This window comes from Lepidochelys kempii, chromosome 2 (genome assembly GCF_965140285.1).
Source record: "Lepidochelys kempii isolate rLepKem1 chromosome 2, rLepKem1.hap1, whole genome shotgun sequence".
In the NCBI taxonomy this organism is placed as follows: domain Eukaryota; kingdom Metazoa; phylum Chordata; order Testudines; family Cheloniidae; genus Lepidochelys; species Lepidochelys kempii.
This window is the reverse complement of record NC_136381.1, coordinates 176274346-176297148: the sequence shown is the minus strand read 5'-3', so window position 1 is coordinate 176297148 and position 22803 is coordinate 176274346. Positions and strand designations below refer to the sequence as shown.

Genomic DNA, 22803 nt, shown 5'->3' with positions numbered 1-22803 from the left:
CTTTATACATCATAAAGAAGCATCAGTGGGTGCAAACACCATTTATTTTCCTGTAAGAAACTACTTAGCACAATATGAATGAGTAATTCTTGCTATTTCCTCCTCTACCATATTTCAAATCAAAAGACTTAGATGCCTTTGAAAGTCTCACCCTAAAAAGCACTCATCTACGGGGCCTGTGCACCTAATTCACTTAGTTGCCTTTGAAAAATCTCCCCCTCACTCTCCTCCCCACCATTACTACACACTTAAAATCCATCTTTCACAGCCTTGTTTCACTGGCAGGCAGGCTCCCTGCTCTTACCTGTGCTCTGGCCATGTCAACGCGATTACTCTTGTCTGTCAGTCTGATGTTGTGAACTTTAAGAGGGGGAGCCCCCAGTGCCTCCAAGGCTGCAGGGTCATTCTTAAGCTGCTCAATAGCCAGCTGATAATACTGTGTCCTGGCAAAATTTTCTAGATCAAAGAAACAGACAGTTGTGGAAATAAGTCACTATGGGGTTGAAAAAACAAATAAAAGGAGACCTAAGGGGGGAGTAAGATACTTTTTTTTTTTTTAAACCAACTTCTGTTGGTGAAAGACATGCGCCTTTGAGCTATAACTTGAAGAGCTCTGTGTAGCTCGAAAGCTTGTCTTTCACCAACAGAAGTTGGTTTAATGAAAGCTATTACCTCACCCATCTTGTCTCTCCCAAATTGGACTAACAAGGCTACAACAACACTGCAAATAAAAGAAATGACACCCCCCCCCCGCACACGCACACACATTCTATAATAGTATACATATATATAAAATACACACACAGAAAACCCTCTAAAAAAGAATTCAACCCTATAAATAGTAATAACCAGCCATGAGATACCAGACATGATTCCTAAATCTAAGACTTTTACACTTGTGGATTGCCAAAAAGAGAATCCCAGGTCTGCACTACCCCCTTTCTCAGTGGTGACAGCAAACCGTTCTAAATGTGGGGAAAACAACTATTGACTAAAAATGATCCCAACCCCTAAATCAGAAACATTGCAGCAGAAGGAAAGTGTTATTCTGTAGCAAATTTAGGTGAAATAAGCCCTGGATTTAAGACCTTTCAAATGTCCTGCACATATTAAGAGTGGCATTATGGGCAAGTTTCCATGCTTTTCTGACGCTTGCAGAGCAGTAGGAGGTGCACTCAACAACGTTCTGAATGGATTCTAAACTTTATAGGGAATTCTGGAAAACATGTAGAAACTGAGAGAACTTCTTACATTGCTCTAGGATGGCAGTAGCAGCTGCTGCTACAGAAACTTTGTTTTAGGATTAAGCGAGGCTTAAGCAAAAGTCCCGACAACTAAAACACAAGTGGAGGAAACATTAATTTTAAAAGGGTATAATAAAACATATACAGTTGTCACCATCAAAGTCAATGTGCTCCCAGCTACTACTTCACAGTATGTGAAGTATAACAGCAAGGAACTACAGAGAAATAGTGTGGCAGCTGAGGTGATAACTGGAAAATATTCTTTCCAGTGGTGACCAATGTATTAAAATAGAACTGTTGGGCGGGAGGAGGGAACTAGTGGCCCTTCTAGTGCTAGAAAAATCTTTAAGCAAACTTTTCAAGCTGTGCGTGCTGACAGCGGGATTTTCAGATGTTCTCAGCACTGGCCTAGCTTCACTATCACTGACCTCAATGAGAAGAGGGTTAGGCTAACACGGAATACTTTTGAAAATCCTACCCTGAATATCTAGTTCCCACCTTAGATTTAAAACAGAGGACTCCAATCTTTTGTTTGTCCACCTCTTTATATTGCTCTGGGAGTGCAACGGGGTTGGAGGCTGTCCCCAGTTGACAAAGAAGACATAAATTAAAATATGTCTAGCCCAAGTTCTCCCATAGCCACTAATGAGGGCAGCAGCTGGCCATTTCCTGAGGGAGGACAGTCTCTTAGGGCCATGGATAGCAGTCAGCCAGGCTGCTTTCAAAACTTTGAGGCCATCCCCAACATAGAAGCAGACTCTGAATCGGGAAGCTGCAGCCTGTCCCCCTTCACCCTGCTTCTCAGCTGTGCACAGTAGACAGTGGTATCTCATGAATATCTTGCCTGAAGTATTAACATAAAATGCCTAACTGTGTGTGAACTTGTATATCTATAGCATCAACCCAGAGCAGGGGTTTCTAAAGGGCACAACAGTTGGCTATAAAGATAACTGTTTATCTCCTCACAGAGAGCCTGAAATTGGAGCTCAGGGGTTTGTAGTTACAAGAAACTTCCCGATTATTGTGTGTCTGAAACTATTTCAGCATGACACCAAACTTAAATGGTGGGAGCAGTGGAGGTGGTTGGGTTGTTTTCTCCCTGGCACTGTCTTTGGGGCTCTGACAAAGCAAAGAGAATCTTTGTAGAAAAGGTCCAGAACAGGAACAGTTATACATAGCAGATATATAAGGAAGTGATGTAAACCACTGGTACAGCAAAGAGAGAAGTCAGAGGATCCTAGAGTCCAATGCTACTTAGCTATTTAATCTACAATATGAAGGAAGTCCCAGAACTTCCTTGCACTTCAGTCATCTTGGCTGTACACATAAAGATGAGGAAGGGGAACCAGAACTTCATTGAATCCACATGATTGGTATTGGTGCTTAACAAGCCTTTACGGTTAGAGATATGAAACTGTATTAGCTTGTGAGTCAAAGTAGCAGCTTCTGTTTCTGTTTGATGCTAATGAAGAGGGTAACTCTCATTAAAGGCTGTACTTTAGTGATTAAAAGCCCAGTTGGCTTGTAATCAAAATATCAGAAACAGTATGTGGTTATCAATATCACACCAATGCAATGGTCCTTAATAGGCCATGCATATTTCATTTGAACACTGCATCAGACAATGGTTTTAATGATGATCAATAGCAACATAAATTATTTGGATTGTTCAGCTAAATGATTTGGGAAACTAAGGAGGAGTTTTCACTCACTCTGCTAATGAAAGTAAATCTATTTCAAGAGATGTTAAGAGAAAATGCTAATATCCCTGTTAAATCCAGCTTCTCTATTTTAAAACATGTCAGACTTCTCAATCTGCCTGAGTTGCAATTCAGAACTCAAGTGCATGAATTGTCCGAAATAGAAGACGGCTTTCCAATGTTGTCCAATTTGTTGTTAAAATATGTCAAATGAAGGGAAGGTTTCACAACTACTGAGGGCTTCATAAAGGGGTTTGGCCACTTTATGCAAGGCCACTTGATGCAAGGCTAGGCAAAAAGCAATATAAATGGATAGTAACTACAGTAGAACCTCAGAGTTATGAACCCCAGAGTTATGAATGGACCAGGCAACAAAGCATGTCATTTGGAACCAATCAGGCAGCAGCAGAGACCAAAAAAAGCAAACCCAGTATAGTATTGTGTTAAATGTAAACAACGACAAAAAAAAGTTTAAAAAAAAAATCTCACAAGGTAAGGAAACTGTTTCTGTGCTTGTTTCATTTAAATTAAGATTGATTAAAAGCAGCATTTTTCTTCTGCACAGTAAAGTTTCAAAGCTGTATTAAGTCAGTGTTCAGTTGTAAACTTTTGAAAGAACAACCATAATCTTTTGTTCAGAGTTACAAACATTTCAGAGTTACAAACAACGTCCATTCCTGAGGTGTTCAGAACTCTGAGGTTCTACTGTACAAGGGAAAAGCATGAGACCCAGTGGACTAGAGCGGTCAAATAAGTGGAAACCAAGCCTGTTGCTTCTGGACTACTAAATGTCTGGAAGTCAAATTTAGTAAAAAAGAAAATCCAATTGCTTGAACTAATAACGTTAATAATTCTCAGCCAATTAAATATAGCAAGTAGATCTGTCTGTCACCTAATTGACAGCATCATCTCTAGGCTTCCTTCTAAGGCTCCAATCCTGCAACATGCTGAGCACTCTTAACTGCTGTTGACTGTCTTCAACAGATGTTGATGCTCAGGACCTCACAAGATCCATTTTGAGGGAACGGCACCATAAACTGGATGTATTACAATTCTAACAGGTTCACATTTCCCTATTTAAGTGGTGGTCTCCTGCCCTTTCCCCCACATTTCCCAACAATGACCATTTTTAAAATCTAATTAAGAATAGAAACCTTCATCTGTTTTTAAATAAATCCTTCTGAGACTAAAGTAACCGTGCTTCAGAGAGAACTAGTATTGGAATTAAAGCCAAGGCTACAAAATGAGGGACATTGCACTGGCAGGTGTGATTAATAAAATCTTTTAAGCTCTGCTGCTCTTCCCTCCCATCCATGTTTATCAGAATCTGAACTATTCTTATTTGTCAACTGTACAAAGGGGAATGATGTGGAGAGGGCAGAAATAAGGCTGCTAATAGCAACAGGACTTACTTTGCATAAGATAATACATCACAGCACATCCCCCACCACTTAACAGCCCCAGATAAATAGCCATTTGCTGTAGTTTTCTTAAAGAGGCTGGCATTTTTCCCCCTAGAAAGAGAAAAAAGAGAGAGACACACACATTTATTGTATGAGAAAAACTAAGAGATTGGTTTGGGTTTTTTTGCCAAAGTTCTTTCAGTATCCCAGCAAAATAAGCCTGAATGAAATCACCGCATGTAGCAATCAAGCGCTCTCTGGGGCCCCACCGTGCATCCAGAGGAAATCTGTGATGAGAACGGAGCAAACTGGGCACCTAAGCAGGACAGAATATGTTTATTCACTTCCTTTTGCGATGCCACCACTTCACTAATTGCCAAGAAAAAAATGACCTCCCTGGTGTGGCTGATGGCCAGAAACAGAGCATATTGTTCTCGCGACTTACCATACATACTCAGTAACACAGTGCAAGTATTCAGGTTTGAGGGGCCAGATTTATCCCTAGTGTAACTCCCCTAAAGTAAATATGCTTGCACCGGAGTCAGTTTGGCCAGAAGTCTTAAGCTACAGAGCCAAGCTACAGCACTGCCAGTAAATATAATGTTGCTGAGGTTTGAGTTTGTTGGGCTTTTTTTTTTTAAGCCACTGGTAAACAGGAAGATTCTTGCAATCCTATTCTTCTCTAATCCTTTTCCTTTTACCATCCTGCCCATTTGATGAGTCATGGTTGTTGTATCTGTCTGAATGACACAGCAGAGTAACAACTACTTCCTAAAGAGTCAACCTAGTAGTTCTCTGGCTTGGTTACCGAAAAGTATTGCTAAACCATATGGCCAGGAGAATCCTATCTAACGCTCTTCCCCAAGTCATTCCTTCAGCGCAGGATGGGCCATAAACAAGCATCTGAATAGCTGTTTCCTAAAGTGTTTCCATCACAAAAACGTGATAATGGACTGTTGGGGAGGGAACGGTCTGATGATAATTTCAAATGTCAAGCAGTCTTGTTGACTGAAGTGTGTAAATTTCTGGAGTTAATGTGGATGTTACTACTGGATGCTATGATAGGTTATAAAATTAGAGGTCTTAAAGGTTTCAAGCCCAAACCTTTGCCCTGCTGAAACTCTGCAAATGGACTGTTGGCTAAAGCTGTTTAGTGAAGCATAGCACAAAGCCAATTACAGAAATATGATTGAGACAAAGCCGCTTAATACATCTTATGAAAATTGTCTGCATATCTCCCAAGAATGCATTAGTCAGACCTTGCTTCACCTGAGGAACCACAGTTTCAGAGCGTGGAGTGACAAACAAAGGAACGCTTTTCCATACTGCTACGAGCTAGTGTGTGACATCAGCATGATGTCTGGTATGTTCCATATCCTGCCTCAGAGATTGATTATTTGCCTGAATTTCCTATCCTATCCCCTCAAATTTTCTAGCTGAGGGAAAGGAGGAATTTAATAATTAACCCAGATATCACTTTTGTCTATTGCCTAATGTGCATAAACAACTTGTAACTGGTTATTGTTACATTGTACCATAGCATTTTAAAGTCATCTTTGCCAATTAGATCACTATGTTGAAAAGTAATTTCTTACATGGAAGAACTGTCCTGAAATCAGAATATTACATAATACTTTTGTAGCCACAGCACTCTACAAGTCCTCCTATAATATAAATCTTCAGAAGAGCCCTCTTAAGTAGGCAAGTATGCTCATCATTTTACAGATGACGCAACTGAGGCAGAAACTTCATGTAACTTGAAGTACCCATAAGAAACCAGTTTCAGAGCTGAGAACAGGCCCCAGGTCTGCACTCAGAACATTAGAGCATACCAGCAATCCCAGCCTCTCCATCCTCCAACCCTGCCTATCCCACCTTTCCCATGCAGGCTGTTGCTGACTCGTTCGAAGAGACAATAGATTTTTGTTTGGTTTTGACTCCCCTCTCTAACTCTTGTCCCCTTCCTCTGTCATTGCCCCCTTCTCTAGCTCCTCTGCCTGCACAAGTGAGCCCCCATCTCCTCTTCTTCCTGACCTATATTTCCCCTAGTCTTGCTCACTTTTTCCCTCAACCTCGCATGCTACTCAAGTACCTCACAGAGAATGGAGATAATAAAATTCTTCTTGTTGAGAAGTGGTAATAGAGGATTCACAAGGGTGTACTCTTCTGAAAGGAAAAGCAGAACTTCTCCCAAATATATTTCTTAATGCAATTTTCTGCAAGAAATACCTCATGGTGTATGTTTGTGTAACTCACATTTCTTATTATGGCCGACTTGGTGTGCTACCCAGTTCTTTGTTCTTTCTTGTTCCCATCAGCCTATTAGGATGTTTGCTCAACCAGACATACAATAAACTGGCCAATGCTACCACTATTTTAGCAAAAAAAAAAATCTGTCTTTGATCTGGAAAGCTGATCATTGTGTAACATGCTGTGACCTGAGGCATTTGTTATGTTCCTTTCAAAACCGTGGCCTAGAACTGCCAGGCATAATTTTCTTCTTGCAGTGAAATTCAAGGTAATCGTATACAAATGTCTGTGCCTAGTGGGCACTGTTGATAGCTTGCTGAAGAAAATAGAAAGACACTGAAATCTAGAACCAGTAAGCATCATAAGTAATTCATATCAGTCTTGCATAAACTGTAGTCAAAGATCTGCTACTTGCAACCAAAATGTCTGTGGTTCATTAGGCATCACGGTCCGATCAATTCTCAAACAAGTGTTATGGAGAGAGAGAGCAAGAGGCATCCATGTCAATTAATGGGATACCTATTTTATAACATCTGCTATAATATTCACCGTTCTTTACACCCAGTGGATCTGGTTATACATCTCTGCTAGGTCGCAGTCTACACAAAAACTAACATTTCCCTCTTGTGAACTTCGAGGAAGCAAGAGGCTCAGCTGCTTAAATATCACTAATGATTTAAAAGATGAGATTCACAAATGCCACTTGGCAAGAGTGAATTATGAACTCAATAGTTACTGCAGCCCTCAATCACAACATCTATCTGAGGAACTTATATTCTCCCCCTCCCCCATCAGCAGAGTGTCTGAACACTTCACGATCTTCAACGGATCTATCCTCACACCACCCCTCTAATGGCAGAGCGGAGTTTCCCAAATCCTAGCCTAGCACCCTAACCCATCCTCCCACACACATCTTGTCTGTTGTGATGATATATCCCTGGGACAGTAAGTTACAGTAGGATATTCAAAAGGCCAAAGCTAGCTAGTTCTTTTTACTTCTGGGGGAATTCTGCACCACTGCACAGGCACAGAATTCTTTGCTTCCCTGCAGAAAAATGACTTCTGAGGGGAAGGAAAGGGAAGCCGCAAAAGTAGTTAGCTGCCCCTCCCCAGCAGCCTGGAGCAGCTGGCAGAGATGTAAATCAGCATGGAGGGGGTAGGGGGTTCACATGTGGGGAGATGACAATCACTGCCAGGGAGTGGGACTGAGCGGGCATGTGTCAGACAGTGAATGAAAGAGACCCTGGCTCGCTATTGCAGCACACCCAGCGTGGAGGGGCAGGGCTTTGAGGTGTTTGGAGGTAGGAGGAGGCAGGCTCTGTCCCCTCAGGCAGAGCATAATGTAGCAGCCTGTCTGCTTAGTCGTTCCCATTCTTAGTGAATTCCCCCAGGAGCATAAAACACATTGTAAATGTTTTAAGGCTTCTTTACATTGCCAGAGTGGTGTAAAGGTTCATAATTGTAAATGACAGTATGGCTTTATAAACTGTGAGTTTGATACCCCAGCCCTCACTAGCTTTTCAGTTGCCTATGATGTAATACTGAGCTAATGGCTGCATATATTTGTTGACTAATAACTAGAAATAAAGGATCAGACCTAGCTCCATTACTGTTTGACAAAGTGGATTTGGATATTTCCTCCAATGCTACCCACTCCCATTCTCCATCCATTGTACTGCAGTTTAAATAAATTACCAAAATAATTAAAATTGGCGTGATTATATTTATATTATTTTGACAAATAAAATATGCAGAATTTTGCAATAATGTGTGCAGAATTTTTAATTTTTTTTGGCCCAGAATTCTCCCAGGAGAATCTTTTAAAGCATATTTTAACAAGTCTCCAAAAAGCTGAAAAGAGAATTCTGATCTCTCACTTCCTTAGGTAGCACCACAATTCAGTCAGCTACCATCTACACTGTAAGTGTATTAGACCATAAGTTTCTTGTCGTGTTGTCAGCTGATGGATGGTGCGATCAAGGCATGCACATGCAACAGGGGCTTTTGGAGAGAACTTTTCAATAGCAATTCAGGAACTTGTTTGTTGGGAAAACTACATCCTGCTGTGCCCCTGTTCTGTGGTAAGGGTGTAAATTTCCATGAAATTTTATTATTTCACTCACCAGGGGTTAATTTCCTTTCCCTAATCAGGATGACTACCTGTGAACTTTCAGGCTAAAAGATCCCATGAGAACATTTTACACCCTTAACCAAGCAATAACTGGTGATGTTTTAAGTGTGGTCTATAAAATACAAGTGAGAAATAGGATTTTGGGTTCCTGAACATGTATTAAGATATGAATATTAACAAAGACCAGTCGTCAGGATTGTCATGCTAGTTCTGCTAGCTATCTGGTTTTTTGCTAAGATTAATGAGGGGTGTGGAGGGAATCGTGCTTTGTGGAAAGTAGCAAACAACTTGGGAACCCTGTGGTCTGTAAAGGTATCTCGGAAAGAGCGAGAATGTACATGTCATTCACAGCACAGGGAGTAACAGTAACAAGGCGGAAACAATGAGTTTCTGAGAATCTAAGCCGGCCCTATAAGCACAGCAACCTGAAGTTAGGATATTGGCAATGAATATTTCTACTTCACTGTTACCGGCCATTTTCTATAAAGATGTCTTCACAGCTAGGGTAGGAATCTGTTAGACCACTAAAGGGCATGTGAGTCAGCTTGTGAAAAACAAATGCAGATTTCTTCACAATTACTATTGAAAAGCACAAGTTCCAAGAAGACTGACACAAAAGGAGGAAGTGACCTACTTTGCAGGAAGAGTCTTTAATTTTAATATCAAGAGGAAAGCTAGGTTGAGATTCATGCACATGAAAGAATACTGAATAGGCAGTATCAAAAAAATGGATGTATGGCTCTCACCAGAGAACCAGTCTGAAAGCACAGCCTTCTAATTGCTGGGCAACTTTATTTCACACAATCAAAATGTAATGTAAAGATCCAGGCCCAAGAGACGGTGATGGTTAGGGTTCAGTTTGAAGCTGAGACCAACTCAGGTTTGGAGTTCTATAGCACTGAAATATAATAAGCCCAGAGTGGTGATAATTGCACAAGTTCATTTCAGCTCTCTCAAATGGTGGAATTCTCTCAAAAGCAGCTGTTCCCATGAGACTTTGGCTTGTTTTGAATCTGAGCTGGAGGACCTTTAGAGAGAAAGATGGTTGGCTTCAGGGAGGCCCTGACACTTGAGGAGGTTTAGATTTTAGACTCTGATATATATGCACCTCTCTGATTATTTATTTAAGACCTTTATCTTTCTATCTTCATTGAGGTTGGCCAAACATTCCTCCTCCTCCACAGGTGCGGTAGAGAGTAGCATTGAAACAAAGGGCACTTTCACCAGGGTGTGTGTGTATATAACATCTTATTTGTACATGTCTCAAATTACAATCACTGAAGTGACAAAACTCAGAATCTTAATTCTTTGGGGACAGGGGCTATCTTTTTGCAGTTTATACAGTTACTAGCACAGTAGAGCTCTGATCCATGACTGGGGTTCCAGGAACTAGTGCAATACAAATATAATAATGGAAGCAATCACACTGAAGACTGAGGGAGCTGCACAAAACCTAATGTAATCATTGCATTAATTCTCCGACCTGCTCACTGGCCCCATACTTGTGTGGAACACAAGCATACATAGGTGTGCCATAAATCCAGTCAGCCACTGGAAACAGTGCTGTTTTAAATGAGCAGAGTGGCACCTGCACTTTCTCTGTGGCCAAATGTTGAGATCTGAGGCATTTGGTGTCGGAAATCAGGTGACTTATTTAGGTGCCCAAGTATGCTCTGAGTGCCTACATTCAGGAAGCTGACACTATGTCCTACTCATTTTTTTGAAAATCCCTCTGCCTCTTCAATTCAGCAACTCTCTGAATTAGAACTTGATCAGGTTACAGAGTCAACTTTTGGGAAAACAAGTCACTTAGGTATGGAGGACACACAAGATCAGGGAGATGGCCAGGAAACCCCACATACTGTACATCTCCTCATGTATTTCACTCTTACCAGCTAGTGACAAATTCAGCTTACCCAAAAGAATGAGATGGAAATAACTGTCCATGACTCTTGTAAGACGAAACAGTGAGTTGTTTGGTATGTACAAGGCAGCTGGGTCTGATCCGGTTTCTCTCCCAATAACGTATCTGGAGACACCGGGCTTCAGAGATGGCTTGTTGGTAATGCCCACAAAATACTTTCTTCCACGGTGTTGTCACTTAGCGGGGGAAGTATAAGTAGATGCAATAGGTCTGCTTCAACAGTAATATTTTAATTCACTGTTTTTCCGCATATCTTCACTGACATTGTGCTAGTGCATTTTGAAATGCAAATGCAGACTTTGCACAAGTTACTTACCTTGAGCAAAAGCTCAATCACTTAAGTTTACAGACTATCAACATGAAGAGTAACAAGGGGTGGTTTTTTTTTTTAATTCTTCCCCATCCCGTTTCGGGAGGAGTACTTTTGACTTTTACAGAAGTAGATATGCTGACTTGACTTTGAAATATTCTTACCAGGGGTCCACAGACTCTTCTCTAGAAGCTGAAAATGCTTCCAAGGGTTAGCTCTCCATATAACAGGGAGATAACTAGACCCCAATTGGTGAAAGGATTGTGTGCTCTTTCTGGTGAATTTTAGCCTATTTTCTGCCTTCTATCTCTAGTTAATTAACTATAATATCTAGGGTAGCCAACATAATTATTAAGAATTCATAATAGCCACCCATCCCTCTATCAACTCTTGCAGATATAGCACACCTAGGGAAATGCACTAAAATATAGGAGCATGAATGCATCATTAAATAAGCTAAAGATGGGTTTCTTTTCCATTTTCCCCTCCAACTTTTTTAGCTTTCTTCCTCCTCCCTCCCTCAACCTCTTCTCCTTTATGTGCACTTTCATATTCTCTCTCATCTTCATTTATTTTTATTCATTGTCTTTCATAACCTCCTTCCTTACCTCCCCCACCATTACCTGCTGTTCCCTCTCTTTTATTTATATATATGTGTGTGTCTGTCTGTATGTATGTGTATATACATGTATGTTATGCTGTCTCCTTTCCTTTTCTTTCCCTCAGCTTTCTGTATTCACACCATCCCCCATGTATTCACTCCTTCCCTAGACTACTCTTCTATTCTTCATTGGCTTTCTCCCATTTCTCAGACTTTTTCTTTCTTCTAGTGCTACCTATCCCCCTTTCCATTCACTGCTGTGCCTTCCCCCCTCCTTAGTCTTGCCAGGCCCCAAGTTACCCTTCTGTAAAATGGATTTTGTCTACCTCAGTGGGGACAAGGGGACCAAATCCTTCTGTTTTTTCTCCCAAATCCCACTGATGCACAAAGGTTCCATCTCTAAATTTGCAAAGTGCTTTCAGATCCTAAGATGAAAGGCTTATGTACAGATTAGAGCACGAGAGGAGGGGGGTCCACCGTCGACATTTCTGAAGATAAATACATCTACCACTTACCCATATTGAAACACTATGGATATACTGTAAAGACCTGAAAATAGGATGTGTTACAGGAGAAGCAGGATAATTATAGCTGTAGTGTGACCCATATTTGCTGTTATTAGAGAATGGCATTATAGGTTAATACCTACTAATCTGTCATTAGCAGTCCTAACTGTGTGCCTCTGTTTAAAAAAAAACAAAAACATTAGCTTCTTGTGTTTAAAGGTGAATTACAAAAGATTTAAAGAGTAAGATTTCAGAACAGGAAGAAAGTACTTGTTGTAGTCAGATTTTAAAATGTAACTGGTATGTGTACTTGAACAATATTTGAGATGTTTACCTGAGAAGTCTAAGGTGCAGACTTCCTGGTTTCTCTGCAAGCACGTGTGACATCACAAGAACCATACCCAAAGCTTTGAAAGAATCACTCTGTTCTAAACACTTAATTTAATTCCCTAAATGCCCATGAAAACTGAACAGATACCAACTTGCCAGGCACGTCTATCACAGAACCAGTGAAACATTCCTGCCACGTATTGGCTCTAACAAGAGCCAGTGTCAAAGCACAGCTCTCAAATTACCATAGGAAACTTACTTAGGAAAATGGTGATTATGTTACTTTAGCAACTATCTTGTGCTGTAGATATGAGAGGAAAAATACTGCTTAACAGGAGCTTGAGAGAGATGGTCTGTCAAGCAAGGGACACTTTCATAATGTGATGTATGCATACATCTTATTTGTCCACAGCTCCCTAGAATATGATCACTGAATCTGCAAGACGAGTGATAATTTAAGAGTTCGTAAACCAGTTGAGTGAGAAATCAAAGAAGCTGCAGTGCTTTGAATGCAGTAATAGCTATTTAGTGCTCGGATCTGCTCACTGACTAGACATCTGTGTCCAATACATGATGTGCTACATATACTGATCCAAAATTAAAGGCATTGAGATGCATATATTTTTAATTCAGCAAATACAATCCCAATATGGAAAAATATATAAACAGAAAAGATTTATAAATTACTGTAAAATGATAAATTTTACAATAAAGAGCAAGAAAAACTGAAGAAATTAAAAATTACATATTTCTTTTGGAGAAGTGCCAAGAAGCACCAACAAAAGATCCTGACTAAAGCTGGTCAGGAACTGTCCAAAGAAACAGCTTTTTCATGGAAGATATGGATTCATCCCAATCAATACGTTTGATGGAAATGTATCTATTTAGAAAAAGTTCCTATGAAACACTGGCCAGGGGTCCAACAGAACCCTGCCTAGTTTGCTGCTGGAGACCCCAGGGTTTCCAGGGTCCCTGCTATGGAATCAGGACCCTGGAAGCCCAGATTCAATACTAGCAACATCTATTACAGAAAAAATAGGATTTAGCAAAAATAGAGCTTAAATATATTGCAATTTAAAAATAAGTCTGAAACATCAGCAACATGACATGGTTAACAGGGAATGTGACCTAGAAACACACTACTCTAAGCAGAGAGGCAGCTACTCTATCATATATTTAGAAAATTCCTCTACAACCTCAGGTACTTCGTTCAGACAGACTGAAGTTGGGAAGTTCATAGACTGAGCTTGTGAGATCAGATGTGAAGGTCAAAGAGGAGCAGGAAAGTGGCAAGGAAACTACCCCACACACGTCTGGCCATTTTTCACACGCTCAACATCTGTTGTCAGTACCTTGACTTAATCTAAAGAATGATATAACTTCATTCATGGACCATGTAAGGAAAAGGGTGTGTTGGTCGCCAAAAGGCAGCTGGTTCTGAGTCAGCTTCTCTCCATAAAAGGAAGCATTTCAGAAATGTATTGTTACATTATTTTTATGGCCTCTTCATTTATTCATTGAATCTTAGATACTTGTGTGGCCTCAAATGCCATAGTATCTAAGCAACTCATAATCTTCAATGTCCTCACTACACCCCTCTGAGTTAACTCCCCATTTGCAGATGGGGAATTGAGACAGAGAGAGACTAAGGGTACACCTATGTGGCTAGTGGCGGTGAGCCTCCGCCCACATTGACAAACCCAGATTTGTGGAGCGTCTAGCAATAGCTACGTAGACAACATATTTAAGTTGCATCTTGGGCTACAGCTCAGGCTCTGAAGCTTTCTTTCCCCGCCCCTCCACCCCCCCAGCTATTTTTAGCACCGTAGTGCAAGCCCAATTTGGTTGTCCCAGGCTCGGAGGCTAACGCAGCTGGGGGCTGTGGAACGTACCCTCAGTGACTTGCTCAAAGTCACACAGGAAGTCTATGGCAGGGGCAAGAAATTGAATCTGGGTCTCCTGGGCTAGTGATTAGGACAGTCACACTGGTCTCCTCCTTCCTCTCCCGCAATGACGCTTACCACCCTGCGAAAGAGGCCCCTTGCCGAACAAAGACAGAGTTCACTTTTTACAGTGAAGTTACATTAGGCAGATGGAACCTCGGCTCCTTGATGGAACTATTACAATTTTACCCCAGCCCAGGATCTGACCCCCAATCTAAAGTATTACAGTCCTGTTTCGGGGTCTGCAAACAGCATGGCACATTCTTAAATATTGTAAGTGGGTAAGATTTTCAAAAGTGGCAAGTCAGTTGTGGGGCCCCAGTTTGTGGGTGCTCAACCTAAGATATCTTAAAGGGGCTTGATTTTCAGAAAGCACTGAACAGTTTGAAACTAGGCCCTTGACACTCTCTCAAGTCAGGCACCCAAATGTAGTTGCATTTGAATAGGCTAGCCAATGGCATTTATTATTCCCCTTATATCAATGCTATAAAACTTCCAAGCATTTGTTTCTTGGGTTTTAAATGTTTGTTCATCATAAATTCCAGTATTTACAAATAAGTTTGTCCATAAGGTGTGTTTATACTCTATTCCAAAAGAACGTTTAAGTTAGCTGGAAATCATTCCTTTAATTACAGTGGAAGAGACTCATCCCCACAGACATCCCAAATTGAAGACTGTACAGGAAACACTTTTGTTTTCCACCATAAAGAGATAAATATTTCCATATGTATGTTTTCTTATTTTTCCTGATCTCCTGTTCAATCCCATACTGCCATCTCCACATTTCTGCGGGTGCAGAGAGCTGAGATGGTGATACAATCACTATAGAAAAATGTTGTTTTAAAAGATCTCAAATTAGATATGAAAGCATTTGATACAAAAAAAGAAGTGTCTGTGTCCCATTAAGTATTACATCTATTTATGCCTTAGGTAATTCATATGGAGGAAGTGAAGGTTGGGCAGGGAGCTGTCAGGACTCCTGGGTTTTATTCTCAGTTCTGGTTCTGACTGACTCACTACGTAGCTCTGGCCAAAATCTTAACCTTTCTGTGTCTTAGTAACCACGTGTAGAAACGGGCATACTAATGCTTACTGTTGGGATTGTTTGTGAGGCTTCTGTGTATGTAAAGTGCTTTGAGTTCCTAGAAGGAAACCCTTTTGAGTGTGAGTTGTTTAAGTATAATATGTACATTATAAAGGGACACAACTGCTTGCTTCAGCAGCAAAATATAATAATTGCCCATGGAGGGGGGAAGGAAATGGGACACCTTGAAAATAAAAATCAAATGGCATGGAGGTATGTTATTAAAGGAGCAGAATAATTATAGTAGCTGTAGTTTGTACTTATTAAAGAACTGACGAGCCTGTAAACACTTTGTTACTAATCAGTGACTATGTTTCTTAATTGTATTCCTCTGTAGACAGGCACAAATGCAAAGGTGGGGAAAACAGTCACACCTTCTTTTAAGTCAGTTTGGAAGCTTAATGTGTTTGTTTTTTTCATCGCTTGGTAATCTGTTTGTGTACTTCCTGCTAGTATCTCTTCCAATTGGTTCTTCCCTAATTAACATAATCTAGCTCTTATATAGAACTATTTCATCAGTAGATTTCAAAGATCTTTACAAAGGATGTCCATACCATGAGCCCCATTTTACAGATGGGGAAACTGAAGCACAGATTGGTGATGTGACTTGCTCAAGGTCAAGGTCAAGCAGCAGAGCCAGGAGTAGAAACCAAGTCTCCCCAGTCCGAATCCAGTGCTCTAACCGGTGGGCCACTCTGCTCTAGGGACATAAGAAATAACAGGCCATATTCAGACATAGTGGAAGTAGGAGCAACTTCATTGAAGCCTCAATTGATTCCAGTAGAGTTGCATCTGTTTATATCACAGCAGAATTTGTTCTATTGTGTCTTGTCTTCTTCCTCTCTGAGTTTATGCAGATGACAAAAGAAAATTGGGGGCGGGAAGCAATTGTTTGCCTGCTTCTTCAAAAAAAAACATACACTCTCTAAAGTAGACAGATGCCTTAAAACCAGATCCAGGCCATCAATTCATCTTTTGAGTTCAGCTGAAGCATATAAAACACTCTCAGGCTCTGCTCTAATGGTTTTTGACATTGTCAGGCCCCATTCAGTGAACTACTGCCTTCTAACCAACTTGACAGCAACTATTGTTCTACATTTATTAATACCACACGTGCTATCTTCAGAATGACATATTCCAAGGCCAGGCCTCAGCTGTGCTCAGCTCTTACTGCAACAATGTAAGACAACTGCGCAGGCCTCCTGCTGATAAAAAATAAATAAATAAAATTAAAATAACTGCTTTTAACGTGCGACTGACTCATCTTTTTACATTTCAATCACTAATTTCTTCCCAGTGCCTTGAAATTCTGACCATCTCTTCTTATAAGTTTTCTTTTTTGGCTTCTCAAGGCAAGGGTTCTCTTCAGTCCTTTCAGGGTTTGTTTATATGTTTAAATAAACTCAAGTTCCAGAAATGTGAATCTACAAAATAATTAAACTTCAGAATATTTTTACCCCCTTTTATTTTAATGTAGATGCTTTTCTACAAGGATCCTAGTCTCTGCTACAGGTTTTTTTTTAATTCAATGAATTGTTTACTTTATCAATAATCTGTTGATGCACATCACAGAACCAGAAGTGTTTGGTTAGCAGCGGGGGGAAATCAATAACGTCAAGCATTTGGCAGCTTTGTGCAGAGGAAATCATTTGTATTCTTGGTTTAAATCGATGACCCTGGGTTTTTTTTGCTGCTCCAACAGGAAATTACAATTTCATTTCTTTGGATAGTGTCTTCTGCAATACATTTGCACATGTTCAGGGGAATACAATACAGTAGCCCTAGTAAGTGCTTCTGTGGTGATGTTTTGTTTTAATTTTAAAGACAATGTATTCTACAAACTATACTACACTTTGGTACACAGATCTCCAAGCTGCAGACACTTCGTTTTATCATGAATATTCTTCCAAATAATCAAAGTATCGGAGAGACTTCTCAGTTTCTAAAAGCACTATCCAAAGGTGAAGAAAAGCCCTTTAGACAGGATTTAATAACTAGCCAATGAATTACACTGCATGCAAAGCAACATCTTTGCAAGTCAGCAAGATGCTCTAGTATTCCAAATGTAACCTGCCATCCCCTGTGATAAAAATTTCAGTTGCAATCCTTTCACGCTACTCAGACCAACTGATGCCAGTGTGGATGAGCAATACTGGTGTTCACTTGAAGCGAGAGAGAGAAATTTAGCTCTAAAGTGTTAAGTTCAATTTTATGAAAACACCAGTCTCCTCTAGCTACCCTACATTATACACTAAACACTTAAAACCCTGCTGCTCTTGTCAATGTCTTACCCCTACTTCCCATAATGCTCTTCCAAAGAGGTAAAATTGTTGGAATCTATGGTAATACGTAAAGCACCAACACTTAGGCTTGACCAATCTCTTAGCTTTTCCTCTCATCAGGTTTGTATCCGCCATTTCCTACTAGGTGCTGAAGTTGGCAGACACAATTGCCTCCCCCTTTCAGCCGGTGTTCATCACTTTCCTGCAATGTGAAAAGACTGCCAACTCTGACGTTTGGTATTCCCAGGCAACGCCCAAAACCGAGTACTCTAGCTTGTAGTACAATAGAATGGTATTGCCTTACTGGCAGGGCTGGGTTCTCCTTGCACTTCACTCTGCCCATTACTCATCAAAACAACTTTTGACTCTGAAAAACACTTCTATAACCTTGGGAATCTTTTCATCTGTTCAACAGGTTGGATCAAGATTAGATAGAATAAAATATTAATTGTTAAACATAGCCCCCACCTTCCCCATTTACTATGTACCTTACTGCCTTTTTTTCATCTTGTTTGTAGCAGCCCTTCTATGCTCCCTCTTCTTCTGGCACAAAGTAGAAATACTCGTTTTCAGGGGGTATTTCAAAATTATTATTAGCTACGTCATGGCTGGCCTCTCCTGATGTAACACACCAGTTCCATTCTGCTTGGAGTATGCAAACTGGAAGCAACACACTGCTGTTAATCCCCTATTTTGTTTGTTGTAAATTCTCAGGCCTAAGGCTGGCCACCCTGATCCCTCTCTAAGATGGTTTAATAGCTTGTAGTAGAATGGTAGTCATGTTCACCTTATTCCCTCCCTTAGGACTCTAGCCACTCTAGCTTTTCCAAGCCCTGCCAGCTCTTCCATCATCCAAAGTTAGAGCACCCCTTACATCATCTCAGTTTGCGGCATGTCCACACGCACTTGCTCTCTGCAGTGTCCAGCTGCTAACTGACAGAACAAACAGGGGTTCCGCTTTGAGGAACAAGCCTGGTATCCATTGCTCAGCTGACTCTGTTCTACTAAGTGTATTAACTCTGACAAACTTACAGTGTGTGTTTCTCTTCCCCCTTGAGATGTCACAAGGATAAGGTCATCCTTGCAGGTTGTACAGTGCTGACTGGAACCTTTCAACATCACAGCTAAACATGTTTTAAATTGGGAGGGTGAGGGGGGAGAGAAAAGGGAAAATAAATTGCTCATTCCATAAATATGAAAAGGTGGGTTTGGTTTTATGCCTATGACTGATAGAGCAAAATTAGGATTATATAAAAAAGATAATGAAAACCTGTGGAGTGACCGATAGCATGGTGTACACAAAGAGGAGTGGATTTTCTGCTCACAAAAGAGGCCGCTCTGTTATACACAGTACGGTGTACACCATAATCAAAGTCTCTTGAAGTGGTGAAGGGTGTGTTTTGTGACTAATGCATTTCACTAGTGTGACAAGCCACTTTCATCATGCAGGTTGACTTTACTAGATAAGTAATTTAAAAAAAAATTAGTTTCCAGAGCATGTACCATTGCCCTTTTAAGGCTGTGTTTCTCTGCATGCAGAAACTGGTTGGGAATCAAAAATGCTGAAAAACCTAAAAACTCCACTTTGCTTCAAAACAGAAATTGTGTTCTCTATAACCCATGGTCTTTGAGGTTTTTCCTCAGGAGCCAAAACGTGTGTCTCATGTGGTTGGTGTTTACAAAAAAGAAAATATAATTCCATATGGGGAACAGAAACTAGATTACACTGCAGGAAAAGAGCTTTAGTGCTGCATAGTTAAAGTTGATTCAGATGAAAAAATTAGATCAAGAGCTGTATACTGAGTTTAGGGAAAAACAGATTACCATTTGGCTCAGTTCTCACATTACAGCTGAGAGCCCAGTCCTGTAATTGTCACATGGTCCCAATTCTTCCTTCTCTCTCTCACTCACACACACACACACGCTCATTTATTCTTGATTTATACTGGTGGAAGTGAGCACAATCTGATCCTGTGTTTGGTAGGAGAGTGTTTGCAGGAGGCAAGCCCTTAGCAATTTATTCAGTTATAGTTAGTTATACAATGAAACATGTAAAAAAAAACAAAATGTATACGCTGCTCCTGCCACCCTTTCTCTCTCTCTCTCTGCTTCTAACCACTAAGCAAATAACTTGTACTCATTGTTTACATTTACAATATTTATAACTAAGAGCTATATTTTGCCATGCTTACTTCCACTGTGATAGCACCTTACTCCAGAAGGGGTCCCATTGTTTTAAATGGGACTCATCACCTAGTAAGGTAAGCCTCTGTGCATGACAGAGTGGCAGTGTAAGGCTTATATGCAGAAAATGGTAACAGTAAGATAGCGAAGTCTGCCTATAGATGTGCAGGGCCCGATTCTCAGTCTGTTCCTGTGCAGAGCCCAAGAACAGGGTTGGAAACGGGGCAAAGTGGGCTTTAAGCTGCATTTTCCCTTTGCCAGTACTCTGATCCAGTATATTCAGGCTTGGGGTTGCTCCAGCTTGCTCTCTGCTTCGCAAAGGCCCAGATAGCCAGAATGGAACGCACCCCTCCCCTAGGCCATTTTGCTTTCCTTCTACTCTCCACCACTGACAACCTCCTATGCCAAGGGCTTGGAGTTGGGCTAGCAAGGGCTGTTTGACACTGGCAGGGGAGCTCCCTTAAGTGGAAGGTTTTCCCCAAGGGGTATTTATTGCTTTTTAAGGACCCTTTATACCAAAAGGTATAGTAGAGATTGGCTCCACAATGTCTGGGTGTCTTGCCGGCCCATGCCCATAAGTGGCTATTAATCACCATATACAGTGTACAGTATTGCTGAGATAAGTGGGAAGAAAGCAACCAATCATTTTTAAAGTAGCCAAAAAGCTACTTTATTTTAAGGGGGAGGGAGGGAAACCATACCCAAATCAGCTCATTAACAGTAATTCAATATGTGCCATTGGTACTTTATGGGACTGAGAGTCTAAGCTGGTACACTGTTGTAAGTAACAACTTGCTCATTAAAAACTGATAGGAATGTTTTAATTAGTCCCATGGTCATGACAGAAAATTAAATCTTGCCTCCACTATCCAGCAGTTACACATGCAGTAAGGGTTAATTATCCGGTAGGAGGCAAACCTGGCAGATGTAGAATTCCACCCCTTAGGAAATGGATACAATATCATTTTTGATGGGCCGATCCTTCTTTAGTCCAAATAAGCCACTGATTTAATATGAAGTCAAGTGGTTTGAGCTTCCTCCTGGCTCCTGCTCCCTTGCATTGTGCCTGAGTTTTCTCAGCCAGGATGGTTTGATTTTTAAAATGCTTCAGCTGTACAATTCAAAGCCAAAAGTGGCATCTTATTGCCAGAAAAGGCAATCACAAATAAGAGCAACGGAACAAGAGAGAAGGCTCTGTGATTTGTAGGCTAAGAAGAGCAGAGGATTGTTAACCTCTAGAGCTTCAGGGGAACAGTGAAAGAGCAAAGCTTTATTCAGGTCTGGCCTTAAACACAAGCAAAGCAAGGGGATGGTTTGATCCCCATGCAAAGAGTAAAATATTGGCTATCCTATGAGTCCTAGAGAGTCCCAGAGCCCAGGTACCAGCGCAAATCTGAATGTCTACAGTGCAATTTTATAGCCCTGCAGCCCAAGCCCCCGTGAGCCCAAGTCAGCTGACACAAGCCAGCCACAGGTATTTTTATTGCAGTGTAGACACCCTAGGGGGCTGGATGTTGCACACACTGTGGGTCTGATCCTCTGGCATGCCCCAAAAGCACAGAGTGCAAGTCAAGTGATGTGCAAAGGTGGTTTAAAGCTCTCCATTGCACTGTCCTGATCCCCGTGCTGCTCTAACTTACAAAGGCCTGCAACAGACACAGGGCCAGAAATGCAGCCCAGGATCAGCACAGTATAGGGGTGTCCCAACCATATCCCCTTCTCTGTAGCCATGTCCCCTTCCCTCTGCTGCATTAGCCGCAGGGAGAGGGCAAGGCATATGTCAACTGTATGGAACTGCAGGATCATCCTTGTGCTCGAGTGATTTCTGCCAGGGGACAGTTTAAAATGGGTTTACGGCCTGAGTATACCCCCGGAGCAATGCAAAGCAGCCTGAGGACCTGGCCTGGTATATTCAGTGTCTAATGCATAATTCTGAGACTGTAGGCTCTTTGGGGCAAGAACTGTCAGTTACACTGTACAATACACAGTGGGGCCATGACTTGGTCAGCCATTAGGTGGTACTGCAATATAACAGAGCAGGCTACTGGATGTATTATTGTTAAACTATCTAATTAAGGATTCGTATTTACAGACTAAGGGCTTGTCTACACTTAAAACATTGCAGCCGCACCGCTGTAGTGCTTCAATGAAGTCACTACATATACCAACAGGAGGGGTTCTCCCATTGGTGTAGGTTCTCCGAGAGGCAGTAGCTAGGTCAATGGGAGAATTCTCCTGTCAACCTAGTACTGTCTACACCAGGGATTAGGCTGGTTTAACTGCGTTGCTGAGGGTGTGGATTTTTCACACCCCTGCTCGATGTAGTTACGACAACCTAATTTCCTAAAGTAGACCACGCCTCAGTCAACTTCCACCTTTGGATCAAAAGGAAAGTGGCAACAACACAGGGCCACAAGGGTGTAGGGTGCAAAGAATGGGGAAGACGATCCTCAGGGATTCAACAAAACCACTCATTTCCTCAACCATAGGCAACACTCGACACTATCACCCCTGCTGTACGTGTGTTTTACCTATGCCTACTTTGCAGCAGGGCTAAGTGTTAGTAATTATGACTAAACATCGCGTTTTGAAATTGCAAAAGTCCCATTATAAACAGCAGGTAGCTAACAACAGAAAAAATCCCCAATTTTGTCCAACCACTTTAAATTAATTGGGGAAAAAAAATGCAGATTTTTCACAAAATTGAACTTCTCCAAGTCTGCAGAAAGAGGGTAACTGACTAATTAGTAATTTCAGTCTTTCTTCTAAATACAACTTCCAACTCCTCAATATAACTTGCATACTAGGAGTCCTGGGTGTCTGACCCTTGCTATGTTTGCAATAATGAATTAATCTACAATGGCCCATATGTTATTACTTGTTTGCCGTTTATTCATTATTCATGAATTAG

General features: G+C 41.1%; 1 protein-coding gene across 1 annotated transcript in view; it reads right to left on the bottom strand.

The window, feature by feature from the left end:
• COA1 (cytochrome c oxidase assembly factor 1) overlaps positions 1–22803 on the bottom strand; it is a 67912-nt gene that overhangs the window by 5881 nt on the left and 39228 nt on the right. Inside the window, exons 3-4 of the mRNA XM_073332818.1 lie at positions 4357–4458; positions 305–456 (exon numbers count right to left, since the gene is read on the bottom strand). Coding sequence (XP_073188919.1) covers positions 305–456; positions 4357–4450 — 246 coding nt within the window. The 5' untranslated portion in view covers positions 4451–4458. The remainder of the gene's footprint in view (positions 1–304; positions 457–4356; positions 4459–22803) is intronic.